We start from the raw sequence: 22,867 nt of genomic DNA on the forward strand, positions 1-22,867 counted from the left end.
AATAGCAGAGATAGCTGAAATCGTAGAATCCATTTCAACAACTATAGCTTGCCGCTGCGAAGAGGAGAGAGAGATATCCAGCAACTTAGCTGCATCGACAACCGTGACACCCAGGGGTTGTGGACTAGGACGTTGCTGAAGCAAAGTGTGAACACCCCAAATTTTTCAAAATGTTGTAAATATTTCTCGAGAAAAAATAAATAAATAAATAGTTGTAAACCCCTTTATTTCCCTTGAGTTTTTAGAGTTTTATTTCAAAAACACAAAAAAATACAAAAAGGGAAAAGAAAAAAAAAAGTAATACAAATCGATTTTAGAAACCTCCTTTTTTAAAAGCCTCTTTTAGCTTAAAAAGCCCATTTTCAGAAAAAAATCTTTTGAAAACAACCATCATTTTGCAAAAATCTCCTTTTAAATTCGTTGTTTTTAAAATTCTCCTTTATATTCTATTTAACTTAGATTTTAAACCCTTTAAAATCATAAAAAAAAGTTTTTTTTTTTTTAAGAAAGGTCGCCCGATGTTGCCTCAGCCCCAAGACCCTCCAGAAAAATGGGAAGAAAAGGAGGAGGAAACAGAGGAAGAAAAACAGGAGGAAATAAGGAGGAAAAGAAGCATAAAAAAAAGGAAGAAAAAGAGCAGAAAAGCTGCAGGAAAAGAAGGAAAAAGAAGAATAAGAAGAGAAAGGAAGGAAGAAGAAAGGGCCAGCAATTCAGCGATTTCAGACATTGAGCAATTGGTGGTCATCTCTCTCTCTCTCATCTCTCCTCTTCACTTTGAGTTTACGAAGTTTGGAGAAGTCTTTCAACCCTTTCTTTCAGATCCTTTCAGCCAAGGTGAGTATTCCTCTTCTATTTCCTTTAAATTTATTGTCATAGCATGATTAATAGATTAGAATCTGAGTTTTCATCTTCTTATTTGCTGCATTTTTAATCTCTGTTTTATATGTTTTGATTGAGCCAAAAGAATTGAAGTGATTTGATCTTTTTAGATCAAATCCTTCTTTCAAATGGGCTACAACAAGTTAGATTTGTGCCTCAGCCATTTTTGTTTTCTCTTAATGCATTTTATTCCTTAATTTTTCATCATCCATGCATGCATTCATGTTTTAAGGCATTAGATCTCATGTTTGAACATCTATGGATGTGCAGTTTGCTTTCATCATGTTCAATTTTTTTTTTTCGAGATTATACTTTGAATTCTGGTGCATTTTATATCTATTGATTTGTATATAACCAGAGCTCATTTTAATCTGAATTTTTTACTGTAACTTTATGCATATGCCTTCATTTTCTCCACCAAAAATCAGATCATTCTGAGTTTGTTTGGTCCACTTTAAAAATCAAGATTCAGAACCTGTTATTTTGCACCGTCACGATTTTAGCAGAATCAGGATCAACTTGCGGGAGTGATTTCTCTCTAACCAGAGATGATCTTTCTAATCCGTAAAAAAGGATGTTTTCTAAATTGAATCTAGTTTGTTCATGCCAAATTTCAGCGATTTTTATAGAGTTTTCATACCGGTTTTGGGTCGAAAACCACAACCCTGTCACCCTGTATCATTTTAACGGCCCAGATTTTGATCCATTTTGTCAGAATTTTATTTCCCTAATGGAAGATCATTTTTCAATTCTGTAAAACAGGTTCTCTTCGTTTATATGTCTAGTTCATCCCTGTAAATTTGTAGAATTTTTTATGGTCAATTGCTATTTTATTTTGATTTAATACCAGAACCCTGTATCCAGATTTTGTAAATATTCTGATTTTGGCCTCCATATCATGACTCTTGTAGCACTCCTTCAACAAATCGTTGTTTGATTGATAATATCCTTCAGAAAATCATGGTTATGATTTTTTTGGGTCCCCAACGGATCTCTATTATAATTTATGGTGTTTTCGGGTCTCCAACGAGCCCCACAACGATTTGTGGTGTTGTTTAGTCTGTTAAACTACGATTTGTAGTGTTTTTGGGTCCCCAATAACCCATACAGCGATTTATAGTGTTGTCCCATTTTTCTACTACGATTTATAGTGTTTTTGGGTCTCTAACGAGACCCACAGCGATTTGTAGCATTGCTGAACATTGCTATAGCGATTTATAGTGTTTCTCGCTAGACACTACAGCGATTTGTGATACAAATCGCTATCCGAATCAGGACCAACTTGTCAGGGCCATATCTCCCTAACCAAACATCGGATTTCAAATTCGTAAAAAATGGTGTCTTTGTTATGGAGTCTAGTTTATTCCTATAAATGTTCAGTGATTTATATGGTCATTTGATACCCTGTTTGAATCTATAATCATACCCCTATCAGTCTGTCTTATTTGAATGACACAGGTTTTTAGTTCATTTTGTAAGAGTCATATCTCCCTAACGGGAAATCATTTTCCAAATCCGTAAAAAGAGTTTTCTTCCTCTATGTGTCTAGTTTATATATGGAAAGTTTTATAACTTTCTATGATCATTTGGTATTTCAAAACCTGCTAAAAACCGAGACTGGTTACAGAATTTTAAATTCTGTAACAGGTTCATTTCCTGTTTGGAAACAGTGATTTCTCGAAGTTGCCATTTTCAAACCAAAATTGATTTTTTTAATTCTGTAAATTGGGTTGGTTTCTTGATTGAATTGATCAACTTCTCCTTCAAATTTGGTAGAAATCGGGTCTGTTTAGCATATGCAACATCCAGTTTACTGAAACCTGCCTGTTAAAATCCAATTTTTTCACAAAATCATGCATCATATGTGTTTATTTTGTTTATTTTTTATCTCTGAGGCATAAAAGGCTAATTTTCGATGTATCCTTCAATTTTTCAATAATTGAGGGAAAATCCATAAAAGCCTACACTTATTTCTATCAAGTTTGCTCATTTTGCTGGATTTTCTGTTTTGTTATTTCTTTTTTTAATTGTTATATCAATTCAAAGGTTGTAATAAATCAATTAATGAGAAGTTTACTTTATGCTTAGATTAGAATGAATGAGCATGTAGTTTAACTTTTCAATTTTCATAATCAATGTGTTGCATTTTTATTTTCATTTTCAATAACACTATAGTGAAACACGAATGACACAAGCACCATTCTAATAAGAGGTGATTAAATCCTAAGTTGATGATTTGCATTTATGGCCATAGTCAAAATGTGAACAAAACTTAGGGTTTTCATCTTTTATGGAATAACATTGGGTCTATACTGGATCTCTTTCCAAAAATCATCATGTTTTCTAAATATTTTCCTCATTTATCAGTGTTTAATTTAAAATTAACTCAAAACATATATCAATGGCCATAGTCAAGATATATTAAGAGTTAATTTTATTTTAAACCCTATAAAGGCACCAAAATGTATTTTATTCTTCAAATGAATTTAAATACGATTATTATATAATACATTTTATGGCATGAGTCAGAAATGTATTATATCTTCAATCTTATTTCAATTCTCTTAAAGAATGAAATATGCTGTCAAAAACCTAATTTCAAATTTCTCTTAATTCATTCATCATTTAAGATAGAATTGCATCATTATCTTTCAAATTATTCAAGTTATTTTTTAATTTCTAAGTGAGTTTTGAAATAATTGTTTTCAAAAATAGTCTTCATTTCAAGGTTATCCTTTTTCTAATTTCATTCCCAATTTATACAATTTCTTATTTTCAAATTAATCCTCTCCATTCAATTACATTTTTAATTTCAAATTCACTTCTTCAAATCTTCAATTTTAAGTCTAAAGTTCAATCTTTTGACTTCTAGATTCAATTCTAACTTCTGATTTTCAAATTCAATTTCAGAATTCGACTTCCCGATCTTCGATTTCAATGCTCTTAAATTCATTTCAAATTCTTGAATTTCAAAATCGTCGTCTGATTTGTGACATCCTTCAGTAAATCTCTATTGCGATTTACTGTCTTTCCATAAACCATTGTGCGATTTACAAAGATTTTTGGCAAATCATCCTCGATTTATCGCTTCTTTCAGAAAATCGCTATTGCGATTTATAACATTCTCCAATGAATTTTAAACCAATTTCTGAATTTTCGGGCCATTTCTTAAAGGATGTTTTCAAAATTTATTCCCAAAATCACTTGGAAAAACTCAAATTTTCTGAAACATTTCTAAAAATATGCATTCTTTCTCAACTTCAAAATCATTGCATAAGCATGATTCAATATGCATTTAGGACTTAGAATAAATACTTAGATAATGTTTTAGCAATGCAAAAAGGCAGAAATTCGATCCTTGGTTCGATTACCCCTGGTAAAGGCGCCAGGAACGGTTGGACCTCGTACCGACGAGCGAATCCCGTCTCTCCATTTTCTCGCAAATTTTTTCAAAACGGAGGCGATTGATTTTCAAAACATTTCTTTGGTCAAATGAGACCTTGCGAAATAGTTCCTCTTCCTTCTTCCTTTTCTTTTTTCTCTTCTTTTCTGTCTTTTATTTCCCCCTTTAAAAAGGGAAATAGAGGCTAGAAAGGCAAAGAGAAGGAAAAGAGGAACAAGAGGAAAAATTTTGCATGATCACAGAAGTTGGCGACCGTGATGGGACACGTCTTCGTCCGGTCAAATTTGTGCCTTTTGCTTTGCTTTGATGTTTTCTAAGTATTTATTCTTCAAATGTCAGCTTCATTTCCATGCAAACCTTAGGAGCTTAGACTCTGTCCTAAGCTGACATCATTGCATATAGGATCTAAGTATGGTTTGGTAGGACCGTATTGAGGAGATTATGCCATGTTCACTTACACTTAGGGTTGAAATACAACTCTCCTCAATTTTAGGGATTGATTGTAAACAATATATGCAAGTGTATGCTCCTGTTCATTTAAATTTTATCTCTTTTAGGACTTGCATTAGAGCTTTCTATTTTTTTTTTTTTTTGCATGATGAACATGTTTTCGAAAACATCCCTACCTATATTGTCCCGGTCTTCACGTTGCTGGGCTGTCTCACTGAACCATAGTTCGGGAAAGAGCCTCACAACTGGACCACTTATTTGGGTTCGCGCCCCCCTACCACGTACCTAAGGGCCATAGTCCAAGGTATATTGGTAGGTGCTCAAGGATGTTGGAAAGCTATTGCCTTAGAACCGGAGAAATATTTTTATGCCACGTACTTCGAGCTTCGGCTTGAGTATATAGGCATACCTTGATTGGAATCAGATGATCCGAACCATAGAGTTAGGATTAAGGTCCTACAAGCCATTTCAAATATTGCATTTAGAGTCAGCCTTTTAGGGAGTGCTGTCTGTGCATCCTTGTTTGCGCAGCTTTAACTTTGTGATGTTTCCTTGTATTCTCCTATATATATCAAACATTCTCGAAACCCTGGGTGTATTATTCAAAGTTTTCCCTTATTTTCGAAAACCCCAGGTGTATATTTTTCCTCTACCCACATTCTTTCTCTTTTATATCAAGTTTTTTTAACAATCCTGAAAATCCTTTTTTCCTAAAATCCCTTGATCTTTCAAAAATTTCCAGAATTTGTGTTTATCCTCTTCTTTCATCAAGAGTCTATCCATAAGTCCTGCATTCTATCTGATTCTCTTCCTCTTTTGCCTCAGTATCATTCCGATGGCGTCAGATTCTCTCGATGCTGTCTTTCCCAAAGATCATGTCTTTTATCAAATGAGAGATGAAATCTCGAATCATCGGGTCATCCAGTCTCATTTCTTCTTCCCTCGGTGGTACTATTCTTGGTTCGCGACCTTCTCGCGTATGTTTCCAGACCACTTGGATGATTGTGGATTGGAGATGGCATCAGTAGTGGGCAACCGGACCATCAACGGAAGTCTGATTCAGGCTATGGCAGAACGGTGAAATCCACGCACCTGCACCTTTTGGTTCCCATGGGGGGAGATGACTCTGCTAATGGACGAATTCAATGACATTATGGGATTGCCCGAACCAGCTGGTCAACCAGATGATCCTGTCGAGCAACAGTTCCTGATCAACATCAAAGGGGTAGATGTTCGAGAAGCTTTGTCCAGAGCAACAGGGAGCAGATCGTGGCCTCTCACTGAGATCAACGGAAGTCAGTTCATCGATCTGTTTGGACTCTATCGCAAATATGGAGCCTACGAAGAAGTTGACACCTTGTCCCGAGCAGCGAAAGATAGAATCCAACATGCCATGGTCCTATGTACAGTGGGATTAACATTCTTCCAAGACGGTCAGAATTTTGTCGATATCAGAATTGTCCAGCTCTTTCGAAGATGGGGAAGCAAGCAGACCCGTCAACTTTCAGTGTCCATGGCAGCTCTAGCCTTTCTCTATCGAGGCTTAGCTCATTTCGCCCTTGGAGAGACCATTCTGGTGGAAGGATGCACTTGCGCTTTGCAGTCGTGGTTCCTGCGACATGTGCCATAGAAAGCCAGTTCCTTCAGGTTTAACAGCAAGAAGCCGAAGTCTACCATTCAGTATCGAGCTTTGATCGAGAGTCTGCATCAAGAAGAGATCCTTTGGGACTACTTTGATAGGCGAGAATCAATTCCTCGCTACACTTATGCTCGTGACAAGCACTACAAATTGCTCAGCTCTTTCTTCTGCGTCGATTATCAACCAGAGAGGTGTCTCCGACAATTCTCGCAGCGGCAGATTTGTGTCAACACCCGCTTCCCGATGGGCCGCATGCCAGAGTTTGATCTACGGTCGGATCAGTGGTCTGGGGCATACCATGTAACCAAATACACTTGGGACTCCTTCATTCCTTTGTCTATATTTCCTGGACCTAGTGTATCTTCTGAATATCAAGAATGGTGGCAGACTGTCTGCCCACCTTCCCTTTGCCTTTAAATTTATCATCAATAAAATTTAAACTTTTTGTTCTATTAAAAAGCTTTTTGGGCCAAATTTTATGTTTTACATCATAAATGGTCATGATTTTCGTAGCGACCTCATCCCTAGCGATGAAACTTTTTCTTCTATTCCTCTTCAAATATCTCTTATCATGATGAACGACCTCGCCTAGGTAACAAGGCACATTTTCTGTTATCGCAAAAATGGTAACGCAATTATCACAAATTTTGTGGTGACCCGATCCCTGGTGATGGGATAACCTGTTTAATTGTCTATCAATTCCTCCATTCTCATCTTTTCTAAAAAAAAAAATTAGGTTTCGAAAGTTCTTCCGCACTCTGACCATTCCCTTGTTCTACAGAAATCATTGGCATTGTCAAGATGGTTCAGACAAGGACTGGGAAAGAGACAGTCCCCCAGCATAGTGGCAGTGAGATCGAAACGATGGAGTCTCCTAAATCAGTCAAAGGACAGGGTCAGAGCAAAGGAGATGACATTGATCCCGCCATGTATGGTATGTTTCAGAAAATGATGGCCAGAATGATGTCAGAGCAAGCGGAGGCAAGTCTGAAGAAGGTCGTTCCTAAGAGCAAACCGAAAAAGAAGGCTGTGAAGAAGCCGATCAGAATTGTCAGAAAGAAGGTCCAATCAGACACTACTTCTGAGGACGCAGAATCAGCAGAAGAAGAGTCGAAAGAGGAAGAGCAGTTTGTGTTCAATCAGAACCCTCCGCGACAGTTTGTAAGGATCACCGAAGAACCCGAATCTGTGAACAAACCTAAGTATGGGATTCCGGCTGAGGATCCGATGCATGAGCAATTGAAGGAGATGACTCAAGCAATCAAAGATATTCAAGCCAAAAGTAAGAGCAAGCAGACCTACACTGGCGAGGATTTTTACGATGGCCTGAACGGGAACGATGATCTGGAAGATCTCCCTCGCAAGTTCATCAAGTTTGATGGAACGGGCAATCCAAAAGCCCATTTGGCCACGTTCTATGCAGAATGCAGTCGTTTCAAAAAGGACAACAGGGCCTTGTTTATCTGCTTCCCTCGTAGCTTGGAAGGAGTAGCGGCCAGGTGGTATTCAGACCACATCAACCCTATCGAACTACGAGAGTTCGATAAAGTAGTAAACCTTTTCATCGAGCGCTTCATGTTCAATGTCGAGGCCTCGCCCACTCTCAATCATCTGTACAATCTAAGGCAGAATGAAAATGAGAGAGTAGGAGAATTCATCCACAGGTGGAGGAGCACCTGTAACAAGATGAAGGTTCCCATTCCAGAGGAACATGCTCTGCAAATTATCCTCAATAACTTCTCTCAGCCTCTGAGGAATCTCATTTCCACGTCTCCTGCAAAGTCATTCATCAAGTTAATCGAGAGAGCCGAATGGCTCGAAACAGGATTGGACAACGGCCTTTATGAAGGTTACCCATTCGTCCGAGGTAACCCTGAGCAGAAAAAGAAGGCACATGTTACTTATTCCACTGATTTTTCAGGCAATAGCAGCAGTTTCAGCGACAAGAAGAATAAGAAAAACCGTAGCAAGGGCTCAGGAAGCTCTAAGGCTGAAAGAACGAATTCTGCAGCTCAGAAAGGCAAATTCATCAAGTCGCAGCCTGTTCAGCCAGTGCCACAACCTGAAGCAAAGCAGCAAATGAAATCAAAACACGATGGTTGGAGTTATGACAGAGAGTTCACCGCCCTAGAGCAATCCCGGGAAGATATCCTGGAATACATGCTGTCGAAAGGGATGGTTAAACTCCCTAAGGTGGCTGATCCACCAGCTGTTATGGGCAAATGGACGGAAAAATTCTGTAAATTCCATCGTACTGTAGGACATGACACAGAGCACTGTTTTGTCCTCAAAAATATCATCCAAGATTGTATCGACAAGAATTTGTTGATTGAGGATGAGGACGAAGAGCAGCCTGAGATCCTGTCTAAGCCCTTTCCCAAGCATTCAGCTTCAGTCATTTCAGAGCAAACAATCCCTCTTCAAAACGGTATTCAGCCATGTTCCAGCCAGGACGTTCAGGATCAGCGTCAGGTCCTCGTACTGTGTCAGGCACAGTCCTCCACCAAGAGGGTGGATATCACTTCGATTTTTAGTAACAAGAAACCAGTCAGCGAGGCAGCAAAGGTAACGGCAGAAGCCACCAGGCAGACTCACGGATTACCAAAGCGCTTCATTAAGTCAGCTTCCAAGAAGGGCAAAGGTGCTGAGTCAGTTCAGAAGCCTATCACGGCATTGTCAAACATCTCCATCCTAGATTTGACCCATGCTTCTCCTGAACACCAGCAAGTGCTAGACGATTTGTTAAGGAAAGTCAAAGTCAAGCCAAGCACGACTCCATAGGACATGGAGCAAATTGTTAATCAAGCCATGACCAACGCACCAATTACCTTCTCAGATGAGGATTTGCCAAAAACCTCATACATTTCACAATAATGCTCTATATATAGTGGTGCGGACCAGGGGCATGACTGTCCCTCATGTGCTTGTTGACGGAGGCAGCAGCCTCAACATCTGTCCAGAGATGACTGCTAAGGCCTTGGGTCTTAAAGAGGAGGAATATGTTCCGGATCCCATTACGATCTACGGCTTCGATAATCATGGGCAAACAGCCAAGGGGAAGGTCTTCCTTGAAATTTTTATCAACTATTCGGTGCATACCGTTCTGTTCTATGTGGTGAACGTATTGCCTACATACAACCTTCTTTTGGGGCGTACTTGGATTCATAATGCCAATGTTGTTCCTTCTACCCTTCACCAGTGCATCAAGCGGTCGAAAGGAGGTATGATCACCACAGTCTTGGGGGAAGATCCAGAAGAGAGACTCCCGCAGCCCATGATTCCTCGTCCTACTTTCACCGCTGACATCCCGAGCATCCGGGAAATTGATGAGATCAATTTGAGTGACAGTTTGGATATGCTGAAATTAAAGGAAGTCCAGCTAACAGAAAATGTCACAGCAATAGTTCGGTGACAAGGACCTCACTTCTACAAGATCGGAGGGCGTCTTAATTGTGCTGCTCTCAAAGATCACCCTCTTTTTCCTCAGTTCTCTAAAGCCAAGAAGGGGTTTGACCTTTTGATAAAACATGGCTACCAGCCCTTCAAAGGCCTCGGTAAGAATGAGGATGGCATCCTAGAGCCAATCGTCCCCAGTCAGCATGTCACTGGTGCAGGATTGGGTTTCACGGGTCAGTCGTCTGGCAGAAGAACCACCTTCGTCAAAGGAGCAGAATGAAGACAATGCCTCTGTTTCCTATTTTCTTTTTCTTGTTTTCCTGTCGTCTTGCAGGGACAGACCCGGTCCCAGTTTCTCCTTTGTTCTTCGTCTGTAAATATCAAGTTGATCTATCAATGAAATTTTGATCTTTTCTCTTCATATCTTGGCGTATATCATTAAAAAACTTTACATCATTCTCTGTTTCTGTACAAAAGGCCATTTTGAATTTCTTATTTTCTCTCAAAAACCTTCTTTATGCTTTACAGGATTGCCAAATCATGGCTCCTAAATCGCTCAAGAGGCTCATTATCAATCCCAGTTTTTCTCAAAATAATTCCGAACCGGCCAGAATCTGCAAGGCAAAGGCAGGGGCAGGAGCTAGGAAGATGGCAGACCAGATTGAAGAGCTAGCAGAGTTTAACTCAGCTATTCAAGAGTTGCCAGAATTTGCCAGTATTCAGAAGCAAGATGAGCCATCACCATTTGTTCAGGATCCGACAGAGGATGCCAATATTGGTTCAGAGGATGATCCGAAGATCCTCAAGATTGGCTCTGGTTTAAGTTCATATGAGAAAGAAAGGCTCATCCATTTTCTCAAGCAACATCAAAAAGTCTTCGCTTGGACTTATGAGGATATGCCAGACTTAGACCCCAAGTTGGTCGAGCATCGTCTTGTGCTGAAGCCAGATGTTAAACCAGTCAAACAGAAACTCAGGAAAATGGATCCCCGAGTGGCACCCCAAGTTAAAGAAGGACTTGAGGAGTTGTTAAAAGCAGGATTCATCCGGACCATTGATTATCCGGACTGGTTGGCGAACATCATAGCAGTTCTCAAAAAGAATGGCAAGGTCCGAATTTGCATTGATTTCAGAGATCTCAACAAGGCTACCCCAAAAGTTGATTATCCACTCCCCAATATCGATCTTCTGATTGATAGCACGGCAGGCCATGCCATGTTTTTCTTTATGGATGGGTATTCAGGCTACAACCAAATCAAACTGGCCACTCGTGATCAATCAAAAACTTCTTTTACCACGCCTTGGGGTACTTTTTGCTACACAGTCATGCCGTTCGGGCTCAAGAATGCTGGGGCAACCTATCAGAGAGCAATGGCAGTTATTTTTCATGACCAGATGCACAAGAACATGGATGCCTATGTGGATGACATCCTGGTCAAGTCTAAAGAAGGAGAGGATCATCTCGATGCTCTCGGCCAAGTCTTCGAAAGACTTATCCTCTATAAGTTGAGGCTCAATCCGCAAAAGTGTGTCTTCGGAGTAGAGTCAGGCAAACTGCTTGGCTTTATGATCAGCAAGAAAGGCATAGAGATGGATCCAGCTAAGGCAAAGGCAATCATTGATATGTCACCTCCCACCAATCTGAGGGAACTGCGGAGCCTTCACGGGCGCATTCAGTCAATCCGGCGCTTCATTTCTAATTTGGCCATGAGATGCGAGCCCTTCAATCACTTGTTGAGAAAAGAAGTGAAATTTGAATGGGGATCAGAATGTCAGCTTTCGTTTGAGCACATCAAGCGGTACCTCCTCCATCCACCCGTTCTGAAGCCACCAAAATTCGGGAAGCCACTCCTCTTATACATTTCCGTCAACCAAAATGCTTGTGGCGGATTTCTTGCGCAGTATGAGGAAGGCAGCCGGATAGAGCACGCCATCTACTATATAAGCAAGACTTTCATCGATTACGAGAAAAGATATTCTCAAATGGAAAAGACATGTCTAGCCTTAGTGTGGATGTGTCAGAAGCTGAGACATTATCTGTTGGCATCAGAAATCAAAATTCTGTCAAGGCTTAATCCTCTCAAGTACATCCTTGAGCAACCTTTCCTTACTGGATGAATTGCAAAATGGCAAGTCCTCCATATGCAATATGACTTAGAGTATGTATCTCAGAAGTCAGTCAAGGGCCAAACTATAGCAGATCAGTTGGCAGATTTCCCGTTGACGAAAGAGATCAAGACAGAAGATGATTTTCCCGACGATCGCATCTGCAACGTTCAAGAATCCTCAGTTTGGACTCTATTCTTCGATGGAGCCAAAAATATGTCCGGCATTGGGATCGGGATCTTATTGATCACTCTCGAAAAGGAGATGATCCCTTATTCCCTCAGACTCAACTTTCAATGTACTCACAACATGGCCGAGTACGAAGCTTTGATACAAGGCCTCAAGATTCTGCAAGACTTCAATGTCAAAAAGTACATGCCTTTGGCGATTCCTTGCTTGTTGTCGGTCAAGTTAATGCTGAGTGGCAAGTCAAAGATTCCAAATTGATTCCTTATCAGAAGATCGCTTTAGCTCTCACAGGCGACTTTGAAGAATTTCAGCTCAATCATGTCAAGAGGGATTACAATCATATCGCAGATGGCCTAGCTTGTCTGGGTTCCATTTTGTCGTTCAAAGACAGCGAATCTTGTCGTTTCTTCGAGATTGGCAGACTTAATCAACCTGCTTTCATTCCAGCTGAGCAAGTAAACCAAGCCACTCAGAAAGAGAAGCCTTGGTACCAAAACATCAAAAACTTTATTAAAACTGGAGAATTCACACCAGAAATGTTAAGAAAGGAGCAACGTGCGATACAACGCATGTCTGTCCATTATTTCATCCTTGCCAATACTCTCTACCGTCGTGGGTTCAGTTCTGAGTATGCCAGATGCTTAGATAAAGATGAAGCTATGAAGGTTGTCCAAGAGGCACACGAGGGAATTTGTGGTGGTCACGTCGGCTACCAAACACTCGTCAAGCAGATTATTCGGGCAGGGTATTATTGGAAAATCATGCAGCAAGATTGCCATTGATTTGTGAGGAAGTGTGTCAAATGTCAAATGCACGCACCTTCCATTCACGCGCCAGCCGCATATTTGCAGTCTGTGGTTTTTCCTTTGCCTTTTTTGATGTGGGCCTTCAACGTGGTAGGTCCGATCACTCCTTTAGCTTCCAATGGCCACAGATACTTTCTCGCAGCTACGGAATACTTCATCAAATGGGTCGAGGTTGTAACTCTGCGAACAGTGAAAGGCCGACACATGGTTTCTTTCATTCATAAGAACATTCTTTGTCGTTTCGGCATCCCACACGATATTGTGTTTGACAATGACAGCCATTTCAAGAATGAGAAGATGAAAACCTTCTGCTCGAAGTTCAGGATTCATCATCACTTCTCAGCTCCTTATTATCCTCAAGGGAATGGTCAGGCAGAGGCCACCAACAAAATTTTAATCCGCATCCTGGAAAGAACTGTAGAAACAGGCCGTGATTGGCATGAGAAGATGCACGATGCACTTTGGGCATACCGAACCACCATTCAGACTCCGACCAATGCTACTCCATCAGAGCTTGTTTACGGGACTGAGGTAGTGTTACCTCTCCATGTCCAGAAGCCTGCCCTCAAATTTGCCTCACTTATAGAATTGCCACTTGATCAATATCAGCAGCAGAGACTGGTGCAACTTGACCTACTAGATGAAAGGAGACTCAAGGCAGCAGAGCATGCTCAAGCTTATCGCCAAAGGATAGCTAGGCATTATGCCAAGTCAGTCATCGAGAGGAGATTCCGAGTTAATGATTTGGTACTCAGATCGACAACTCATCTCAAGCATCGACCACGGGGCAAGTGGTCACCCAATTGGGAAGGCCCTTATGTGGTTAAGGAAGCGCTGCCTCGTAATTCGTATCGTCTGATCAATGCAGATGGAATGGAATTGCCCGATCCAATCAACGCTCTGTACTTGAAGAAATTTTATACTTAAAGTTTTTATTCTAACCTATGTATTCTTCAAAGAGCCTCTTTCAATAAAACGATGATCTTCTATCATTCTCATATTCTTCTCTATGATACTGGGGCATTCTATTTTTATATACATCTATCTTCTCTTTGATGCATGCAAGCAGGATCAGACAAACTCTTTACTTCAAATTCGTCAAAATTTTCATTAAATTTTTGATCAATCTTTATTTTATCAAATTTTATTCAATCTTATCAAATTTTATCATTTTTCATCAATCTTTATTTTTTTAACCCTTTCAGGTTAAGGGACAAACCTGAACCTTGTTCTTTGAGGTATGTCCCCTTCAGGTTAAGGGATAAACCTGAACTATTTCCTATAAATTCCTCAAATCACATCAAATTTTATTATATACTCCTTCAGGATAAGGAAAAATCCTGAAGCCGTAATTAATGGATTCGAATCTTAGGCCATCTTCGGTCAAGGATATCAAATGAATCTCTCATCTTCTTCATCGTCGGAATCTATTCATACATTTTGTCAATCCTTCCAGAATCCGACTCCCGGATTGGAATCACTTCCTTCCCATCTGAGTTCTGACTCAGGTTTCGTTTTGTTCTCTTTTATATAAAAGATCTGAGTTCCGACTCGGGTTTTTCCTTCTTATATTTCGTTTGAAGTTCCGAGTTCTGACTCGGACTTCCTATCAGATTCGACGCTCGTGTTGAAACCGATCGTTCATTTGAAATTTCGGGTTTTCAAAAAACTCGATTTTCCCTTTTGTCTTTTATTTTGAAAAACCGGGTTCCGACTCGGGTTTTCCCTTTTATCTTTTCGCTGGAAGTTACGAGTTCCGACTCAAACTTCCTATCGGATTCAACGCTCGTGTTGGAATCGATCGTTCCTTTGAAGATTCGAGTTTTCAAACTCGAGTTTTTCCTTTTTTTCATTATTTTAAAGATCCGGGTTCCGGCTCGGGTTTTTCCCTTTTATATGGCGTTTGAAGTTCCGAGTTCCGTCTCGGACTTCCTATCGGATTTGACGCTCGTGTTGAAACCGATCGTTTCTTTGAAAAATCGAGTTTTAAAAAAAAACGATTTTCCTTTTGTCTTTTATTTTGAAAAAACCGGGTTCCGACTCGGGTTTTCCCTTTTATCTTTTCGTTTGAAGTTACGAGTTCCGACTCGGGTTTTTAAAAAAATCGATTTTCCCTTTTGTCTTTTATTTTGAAAAACCGGGTTCCGACTCGGGTTTTCCCTTTTTATATTTTCGTTTGAAGTTACGAGTTTCGACTCGGACTTCCTACCGGATTCAACGCTCGTGTTGGAACCGATCGTTCCTTTGAAAATCCGAGTTCTCAAAGTTCGATTTTCTCATTTATCCTCTTACTTTTGAAAAATCGGGTTCTGACTCAGATTTTCGCCTTTATCTTCTATTTTACAATTTCGAGTTTCGACTCAGATTTCCCCTTTTGATCCGATGCTCGTATTGGACCAAAGTTTTCTTCGTTCCCCTTCAGGATAAGGGATAATCCTGAAACGCCGACAATCATTCTCGCTTCAATTTCTAAATATCTTAGGAGTGTCGGTCTCTTCTTCAAAATCCAGCGCTCGTACTGGTGTGCACTTTCAAAAAACCAGTGCTCGTACTGGTATGCACCTTCGAAAACCCAGTGCTCGTGCTGGCATGCATTTCGAAAACCAGTGCTCGTACTGGTATGCATCTTCAAAAACCAGTGCTCATACTGGTATGCACCTTCGAAAACCCAGTGCTCGTGCTGGCGTGCATTTCGAAAACCAGTGCTCGTATTGGTATGCATCTTCGAAAACCAGTGCTCGTACTGGTATGCACCTTCGAAAACCCAGTGCTCGTGCTGGCGTGCATTTTGAAAACCAGTGCTCGTACTGGTATGCATCTTCAAAAACCAGTGCTCGTACTGGTATGCACCTTCGAAAACCCAATGCTCGTGCTAGCGTGCAGTTCGAAAACCCAGTGCTCGTGCTGACGTGTATTTCGAAAACCCAGTGCTTGTACTGGTGCATTTTCGAAACCCAGCGCTCGCACTGGCGCATTTTTCGAAATCCAGTACTCGTACTGGTATATTTTTCAAAACCCAGTGCTCGTACTGGTACAACTAGCGCTCGTGCTAGTGTTTGGCTGACTGATCAGTTAGCCCTCCAGGTTAAGTCTTAGTACTAACCGTTCATCACAATTCAAGCTCCTAAATCTCAAATTCAACCTTCGGGTTACCATTTTGTCAAAATCAATCATTTTCCTCTTGCGAAGGACCCTCTTTCGGGAGAGTTCGAGGGAGCTCGTTCCTTTCGCATGCAACCATCTTTCGTTCGCAAGAACCCTTTTTCCAGGGAGAGTTTGAAGGGACTCATTTTCTTCGCGAACCGTTTGCAAAACAACAACCAACTTTACACAAAGGATCCCCTTTTTGGGGAGAGCTTCGACGGAAGCCCGTTTCCTTATGTGGCCCCTGGTATTTTCTCATCTTGGCCAACCCCTTTATAGAAGACCCTTTTCTAGGGAGAGTATGATGGACTCGTTCCTCTGTGATACTTTTTCAACTTTATTGTCGGCCGCCTTTCCATAAGAGAAGCCTAGAGATAGAGAGTTTTGACGAAAACTTAAATTCTCTTCGAAAGTTTCGCTTTGCAAACACCTCCTCTTCAGGGAAGAGAGGAGTATTTCTAACTTCCCATTCAGGTAAGGGCCTAAGCCTGAGTCTCTCTTTTTGGGGAAAAATAGAGGAGAATTTTGTCACGGACGTGTCAATTCGATATCGAGCAATTACTCTCATCAAGGATTTCAAGAATACTTTGCCAATTTGCTATCAAAAACCATTGTTGATCTCAAAGCTTTCATCGCATGAAGAATTTCCTCAAACTACCTTTAGTATTATTTCCAAAAGAGCGAGACTTTTGCAAAATAAGAACAGAATTCAAGCTTTTTCTGTTGGTCAACCAAGAGGATGAAGAAAAATCTTCGATATGACCGGCAGAGGAAAATTCAATGATGTTAAAAAGTCATAAGTGAACTGATATTGATCATAGCTATGGCACATTCCTAAAGATCATTTTTCTAGCAGTAAGGCAGTGGAAATATCCTGGGCAGTAAAAAATGACCTACTCAATCCGTATTTCCTTAGTCATCTAAGCTGCAATCAAATATCCGCAAAAGGGATCTCTCAATTGTCGTCAAGATGAAGACGAATATGCGAGCTAGACCCCCGGGGCCAAAGAAGATTTGAAACATCTCCAAGATGACGGAGTTTGTGACGGATCCTTCTAGGGAAAGTTCGGATCACCGTCAAGATGAAGGCGAGTGTGATGGACCTACTGACAAACTCTAAAAGATATTTGATTTCTGCTATCATCTAGATATTTTGACCAATGAACTAATATCATCAGCCTAATTCCTGAGAAAGAAAAAGAAGGATCAGAACATCTCCAAGATGAAGGAGTTTGTGACGTACCCTTCCCCGAAAAAGAGAGAAAAGTCAGGACATCTCCAAAATGAAGGATGATGTAAAAGCCCAAGAAATCTCCATGATTCAAAAGAGTGCAAAAGGATCATCACGGGAAAAGCCCCAGGATATCAAACTGCCCGAAACTGCCAGAAATCATCTTTATCTATGTGAAATTCTTTTATCAATATCTTCTCACCAAATTGCTTTTATGAAGCTAAGAATATTTTTTCTCTTTTCATATCAAGGAAATTGATATCTTCCTTGAAGAAACTCAACAGCAACAAATTTGAATTTGATTCTTGATTCTACAGAGTTAGCCCAATTGGAATTAATACTCTAGGTAGAAAGAGGTGATATTTTCACACATATATGCACAATTCAATCATTCTGAATCATCTACAATTTTGGCATCTTATTGGCAATGTTTTCTCATTATCCCAAAATGAAGCAAGAACTTGACATTCGTTTTGACGTGTCCTGACGTCATCCCTCCTTAGGACTGAAAAGTCCTTTCCTTCTGCTTGATCTGAGTCTTTCGGATCTGCACACTTCCCTGTGTTCTCCACTGTCTCGCCATAGACAGTTCCCGCTCAGGATAAGGGTTAAACCCGAACCTTCTGCAAAAGGTCTGTTATTGTCAAAAGCTGATTTAGTCTCAGCAATGAGGCGCCCAAGATCATCCCTTTTCCAAGCTTTAGGGACCCCCATTTTTCCTTTTGCAAACCCCTCTTGGACTTGTTGTGCAAAGTCTAAAGGCCCCATCACAGTTACCTCACTTCTCGAGGTATCACCCAAGCTGTCTGCGAGAGGTCGTCTGTTTTTAAAAGCTGATTTAGTCTTAGCAATGAGGCGCCCAAGATCATCCCTTTTCCAAGCTTTAGGGAACCCCATTTTTCTCTTCTCGCAAACCCCTTCTGGATTTGTTCGTCCAAATTCCGAAGGTCCCATCATGGTTTCTTCACCCGAGGATTCTGTATGGTCGCCCCTTTCAGGTTAAGGGTTAAGCCTGAACCTCGCTCTACGGGGTATTTTCTGCTCAGGATAAGGGTTAAACCTGAACCTTCTGCAAAAGGTCTGTTATTGTCAAAAGCTGATTTAGTCTCGGCAATGAGGCGCCCAAGATCATCCCTTTTCCAAGCTTTAGGGACCCCCATTTTCATCCTTTTGCAAACCCCTCTTGGACTTGTTGTGCAAAGTCTAGAGGCCCCATCACAGTTTCCTCGCTCCTCGAAGATTCTGTATCCATTCAGGCTAAGGATTAAACCTGTTACCTCACTCCTTGAGGTATCACCCAAGCTGTCTGCGAGAGGTCGTCTGTTTTTAAAAGCTGATTTAGTCTCAGCAATGAGGCGCCCAAGATCATCCCTTTTCCAAGCTTTAGGGAACCCCATTTTTCTCTTCTCGCAAACCCCTTCTGGATTTGTTCGTCCAAATTCCGAAGGTCCCATCATGGTTTCTTCACCCGAGGATTCCGTATGGTCGCCCTTTCAGGTTAAGGGTTAAGCCTAAACCTCACTCTACGGGGTACTTTCCATTCAGGTTAGGGTTAAACCTGAGTCTCGTTTCGACTAGATATCCTTTCTAATCCCATCACGGTTTCTTCATCCGAGGATTCTGTGTCGTCCCACTCGGGTTAAGGGATAAACCCGTTTGCCTCAAATTTCCATCAGGTATCTTCCTTTTCAGGTTTAGGTAAAACCTGAGTCTCGTTTCGACGAGGTTCCTCGTTTCAACGAGGTGTATTCTCCCAGTCCCATCAGGGTCTTCCTCACCAAAGAAATTCATATCAATCATATCCACCTAGGAAAGGATCGTACTTGAGTTTCATCTCACAAGGCATTCTTCTCAAAAATGTCCCATCAAGGCCTGCTCATATTCCTTTCCTCATCCAAGTTATCTTGATCTATCTTCGTCCCATCCAGGTTAAGGGCTAAACCTGAGTCATTCCAAAAGTTGATCGTCTCACTCATGAGATATGATCAAAATTCATATTTTTACCATTACAGGATCTTCACCCAAAGTCCCATCATGATTTCCTCGTTCCTATTATTCAGTCATATCATCTTTCGAGGATTTCGTCTCCCTAATGTCATTCAGGATAAGGTGTTAAGCCTGAGGATGATAATGCTTCCACACCCAGTTTAGATCTGCTGGCTGGGGCATTTTTTTCAAAATTTGGAGTGTTTTCTTTGCCACTAAGCTCGGCTTTCAACCGGCTTAGTAGCAAAGAGGGGCATCTGTGAACACCCCAAATTTTTCAAAATGTTGTAAATATTTCTCGAGAAAACAAAAATAAATAAATAAATAAATAGTTGTAAACCCCTTTATTTCCCTTGAGTTTTTAGAGTTTTATTTCAAAAACACAAAAAAATACAAAAAGGGAAAAGAAAAAAAAAAGTAATACAAATCGATTTTAGAAACCTCCTTTTTTAAAAGCCTCTTTTAGCTTAAAAAGCCCATTTTCAGAAAAAAATCTTCTGAAAACAACCATCATTTTGCAAAAATGTCCTTTTAAATTCGTTGTTTTTAAAATTCTCCTTTATATTCTATTTAACTTAGATTTTAAACCCTTTAAAATCATAAAAAAAGTTTTTTTTTTTTTAAGAAAGGTCGCCCGATGTTGCCTCAGCCCCAAGACCCTCCAGAACAATGGGAAGAAAAGGAGGAGGAAACAGAGGAAGAAAAACAGGAGGAAAGAAGGAGGAAAAGAAGCATAAAAAAAAGGAAGAAAAAGAGCAGAAAAACTGCAGGAAAAGAAGGAAAAAGAAGAATAAGAAGAGAAAGGAAGGAAGAAGAAAGGGCCAGCAATTCAGCGATTTCAGACATTGAGCAATTGGTGGTCATCTCTCTCTCTCATCTCTCCTCTTCACTTTGAGTTTACGAAGTTTGGAGAAGTCTTTCAACCCTTTCTTTCAGATCCCTTCAGCCAAGGTGAGTATTCCTCTTCTATTTCCTTTAAATTTATTGTCATAGCATGATTAATAGATTAGAATCTGAGTTTTCATCTTCCTATTTGCTGCATTTTTAATCTCTGTTTCATATGTTTTGATTGAGCCAAAAGAATTGAAGTGATTTGATCTTTTTAGATCAAATCCTTCTTTCAAATGGGCTACAACAAGTTAGATTTGTGCCTCAGTCATTTTTGTTTTCTCTTAAAGCATTTTATGCCTTCATTTTTCATCATCCATGCATGCATTCATGTTTTAAGGCATTAGATCTCATGTTTGAACATCTACGGATGTGCAGTTTGCTTTCATCATGTTCAATTTTTTTTTTTTCTAGATTATACTTTGAATTTTGGTGTATTTTATATCTATGGATTTGTATATAACCAGAGCTCATTTTAATCTGAATTTTTTACTGTAACTTCATGCATATGCCTTCATTTTCTCCACCAAAAATCAGATCATTCTGAGTTTGTTTGACCCACTTTAAAAATCAAGATTTAGAACCTATTATTTTGCACCGTCACGATTTTAGCAGAATCAGGATCAACTTGTGGGAGTGATTTCTCCCTAACCAGAGATGATCTTTCTAAACCGTAAAAAAGGATGTTTTCTAAATTGAATCTAGTTTATTCATGCCAAATTTCAGAGATTTTTATGGAGCTTTCATACCAGTTTTGGGTCGAAAACCACAACCCTGTCACCCTATATCATTTTAACGGCCCAGATTTTGATCCATTTTGTCAGAATTTTATTTCCCTAATGGGAGATCATTTTTCAATTCTGTAAAACGGGTTCTCTTTGTTTATATGTCTAGTTCATCCCTGTAAATTGGTAAATTTTTTTATGGTCAATTGCTATTTTATTTTGATTTAATACCAGAACCCTGTATCCAGATTTTGTAAATATTCTGATTTTGGCCTCCATATCATGACTCTTGTAGCACTCCTTCAACAAATCGCTGTTTGATTGATAATATCCTTCAGAAAATCATGGTTATGATTTTTTTGGGTCCCCAACCGATCTCTATTATAATTTATGGTGTTTTCGGGTCTCCAACGAGCCCCACAACGATTTGTGGTGTTGTTTAGTCTGTTAAACTACGATTTGTAGTGTTTTCGGATCCCCAACGACCCATACAACGATTTATAGTGTTGTCCGGTTTTTCTACTACGATTTATAGTGTTTTTGGGTCTCTATCAAGACCCACAGCGATTTGTAGCATTGCTGGATATCGCTATAGCGATTTATAGTGTTTCTCGCTAGACACTACAGCGATTTGTGATACAAATCGCTATCCGAATCAGGACCAACTTGTCAGGGCCATATCTCCCTAACCAGACATCGGATTTCAAATCCGTAAAAAGTGGTGTCTTCGTTATGGAGTCTAGTTTATTCTTGTAAATTTTCAATGATTTATACGGTCATTTGATACCTTGTTTGAATCTAAAACCATACCCCTATCAGTCTGCCTTATTTGAATGACACGAGTTTTTAGTTCATTTTGTAAGAGTCATATCTCCCTAACGGGAGATCATTTTCTGAATCCGTAAAAAGGGTTTTCTTCCTCTATGTGTCTAGTTTATATCTGGAAAGTTTTATAACTTTCTATAATCATTTGGTATTTCAAAACCTTTTAAAAACCAAGACTGGTTATAGAATTTTAAATTCTGTAACAGGTTCATTTCCTGTTTGGAAACAGTGATTTCTCGAAGTTTCCATTTTCAAACCAAAATTGATTTTTTTAATTCTGTAAATTGGGTTGGTTTCTTGATTGAATTGATCAACTTCTCCTTCAAATTTGGTAGAAATCGGGTCTGTTTAGCATGCGCAACATCCAGTTTATTGAAACCTGCCTGTTAAAATCTAATTTTTTCACAAAATCATGCATCATATGTGTTTATTTTGTTTATTTTTTATCTTTGAGGCATAAAAGGCTAATTTTGGATGTATCCTTCAGTTTTTCAATAATTGAGGGAAAATCCATAAAAGCCTACACTTATTTCTAACAAGTTTGCTCATTTTGCAGGATTTTCTGTTTTGTTATTTCTTTTTTTAATTGTTGTATCAATTCAAAGGTTGTAATAAATCAATTAATGAGAAGTTTACTTTATGCTTAGATTAGAATGAATGAGCATGTAGTTTAACTTTTCATTTTTCATAATCAATGTGTTGCATTTTTATTTTCATTTTCAATAACACTATGGTGAAACACGAATGACACAAGCACCATTCTAATAAGAGGTGATTAAATCCTAAGTTGATGATTTGCATTTATGGCCATAGTCAAAATGTGAACAAAACTTAGGGTTTTCATCTTTTATGGAATAACATTGGGTCCATACTGGATCTCTTTCCAAAAATCATCATGTTTTCTAAATATTTTCCTCCTTTATCAGTGTTTAATTTAAAATTAACTCAAAACATATATCAATGGCCATATTCAGGATATATTGAGAGTTAATTTTATTTAAAACCCTATAAAGGCACCAAAATGTATTTTATTCTTCAAATAAATTTAAATACGATTATTATATAATACATTTTATGGCCATAGTCAGAAATGTATTATATTTTCAATCTTATTTCAATTCTCTTAAAGAATGAAATATGTTGTCCAAAACCTAATTTCAAATTTCTCTTAATTCATTCATCATTTAAGATAGAATTGCA

General features: G+C 39.4%; 1 protein-coding gene across 3 annotated transcripts; it reads left to right on the forward strand.

Moving 5' to 3' along the window:
* Nucleotides 1-316: 316 nt before the first annotated feature.
* LOC149829293 (uncharacterized) lies at nt 317-22,682 on the forward strand. 3 transcript variants are annotated; one of them, XM_090018018.1, is made up of 2 exons: nt 317-834; nt 7,153-10,188. In XM_090018018.1, the coding sequence occupies exons 1-2, from the start codon at nt 519-521 to the stop codon at nt 9,150-9,152; spliced, it is 2,316 nt and encodes a 771-aa protein (XP_089874144.1). In that variant the 5' UTR covers nt 317-518; the 3' UTR covers nt 9,153-10,188. The 3 variants fall into 3 exon arrangements, 1 of the variants encoding a protein (XP_089874144.1); XR_016434432.1 differs by lacking the exon at nt 7,153-10,188 and adding an exon at nt 19,859-22,682 and having other exon boundaries at nt 700-834; XR_016434431.1 differs by lacking the exon at nt 7,153-10,188 and adding an exon at nt 5,558-7,146 and having other exon boundaries at nt 710-834.
* The last annotated feature ends 185 nt before the right edge of the window (nt 22,683-22,867 follow it).

The sequence above is a fragment of the Nuphar pumila genome, chromosome 9 (assembly GCF_984573655.1).
Source record: "Nuphar pumila chromosome 9, dmNupPumi1.hap1.1, whole genome shotgun sequence".
NCBI lineage: Eukaryota > Viridiplantae > Streptophyta > Magnoliopsida > Nymphaeales > Nymphaeaceae > Nuphar > Nuphar pumila.

What these genes read in the sequence shown, in the direction of transcription:
- LOC149829293 (XM_090018018.1), top strand. Translation starts at nt 519, where the DNA reads ATGTTGCCTCAGCCCCAAGACCCTCCAGAAAAATGGGAAGAAAAGGAG. An exon ending in TTCAGATCCTTTCAGCCAAG is followed by an intron (nt 835 to 7,152) that starts GTGAGTATTCCT and finishes CTTGTTCTACAG; the next exon opens with AAATCATTGGCATTGTCAAG.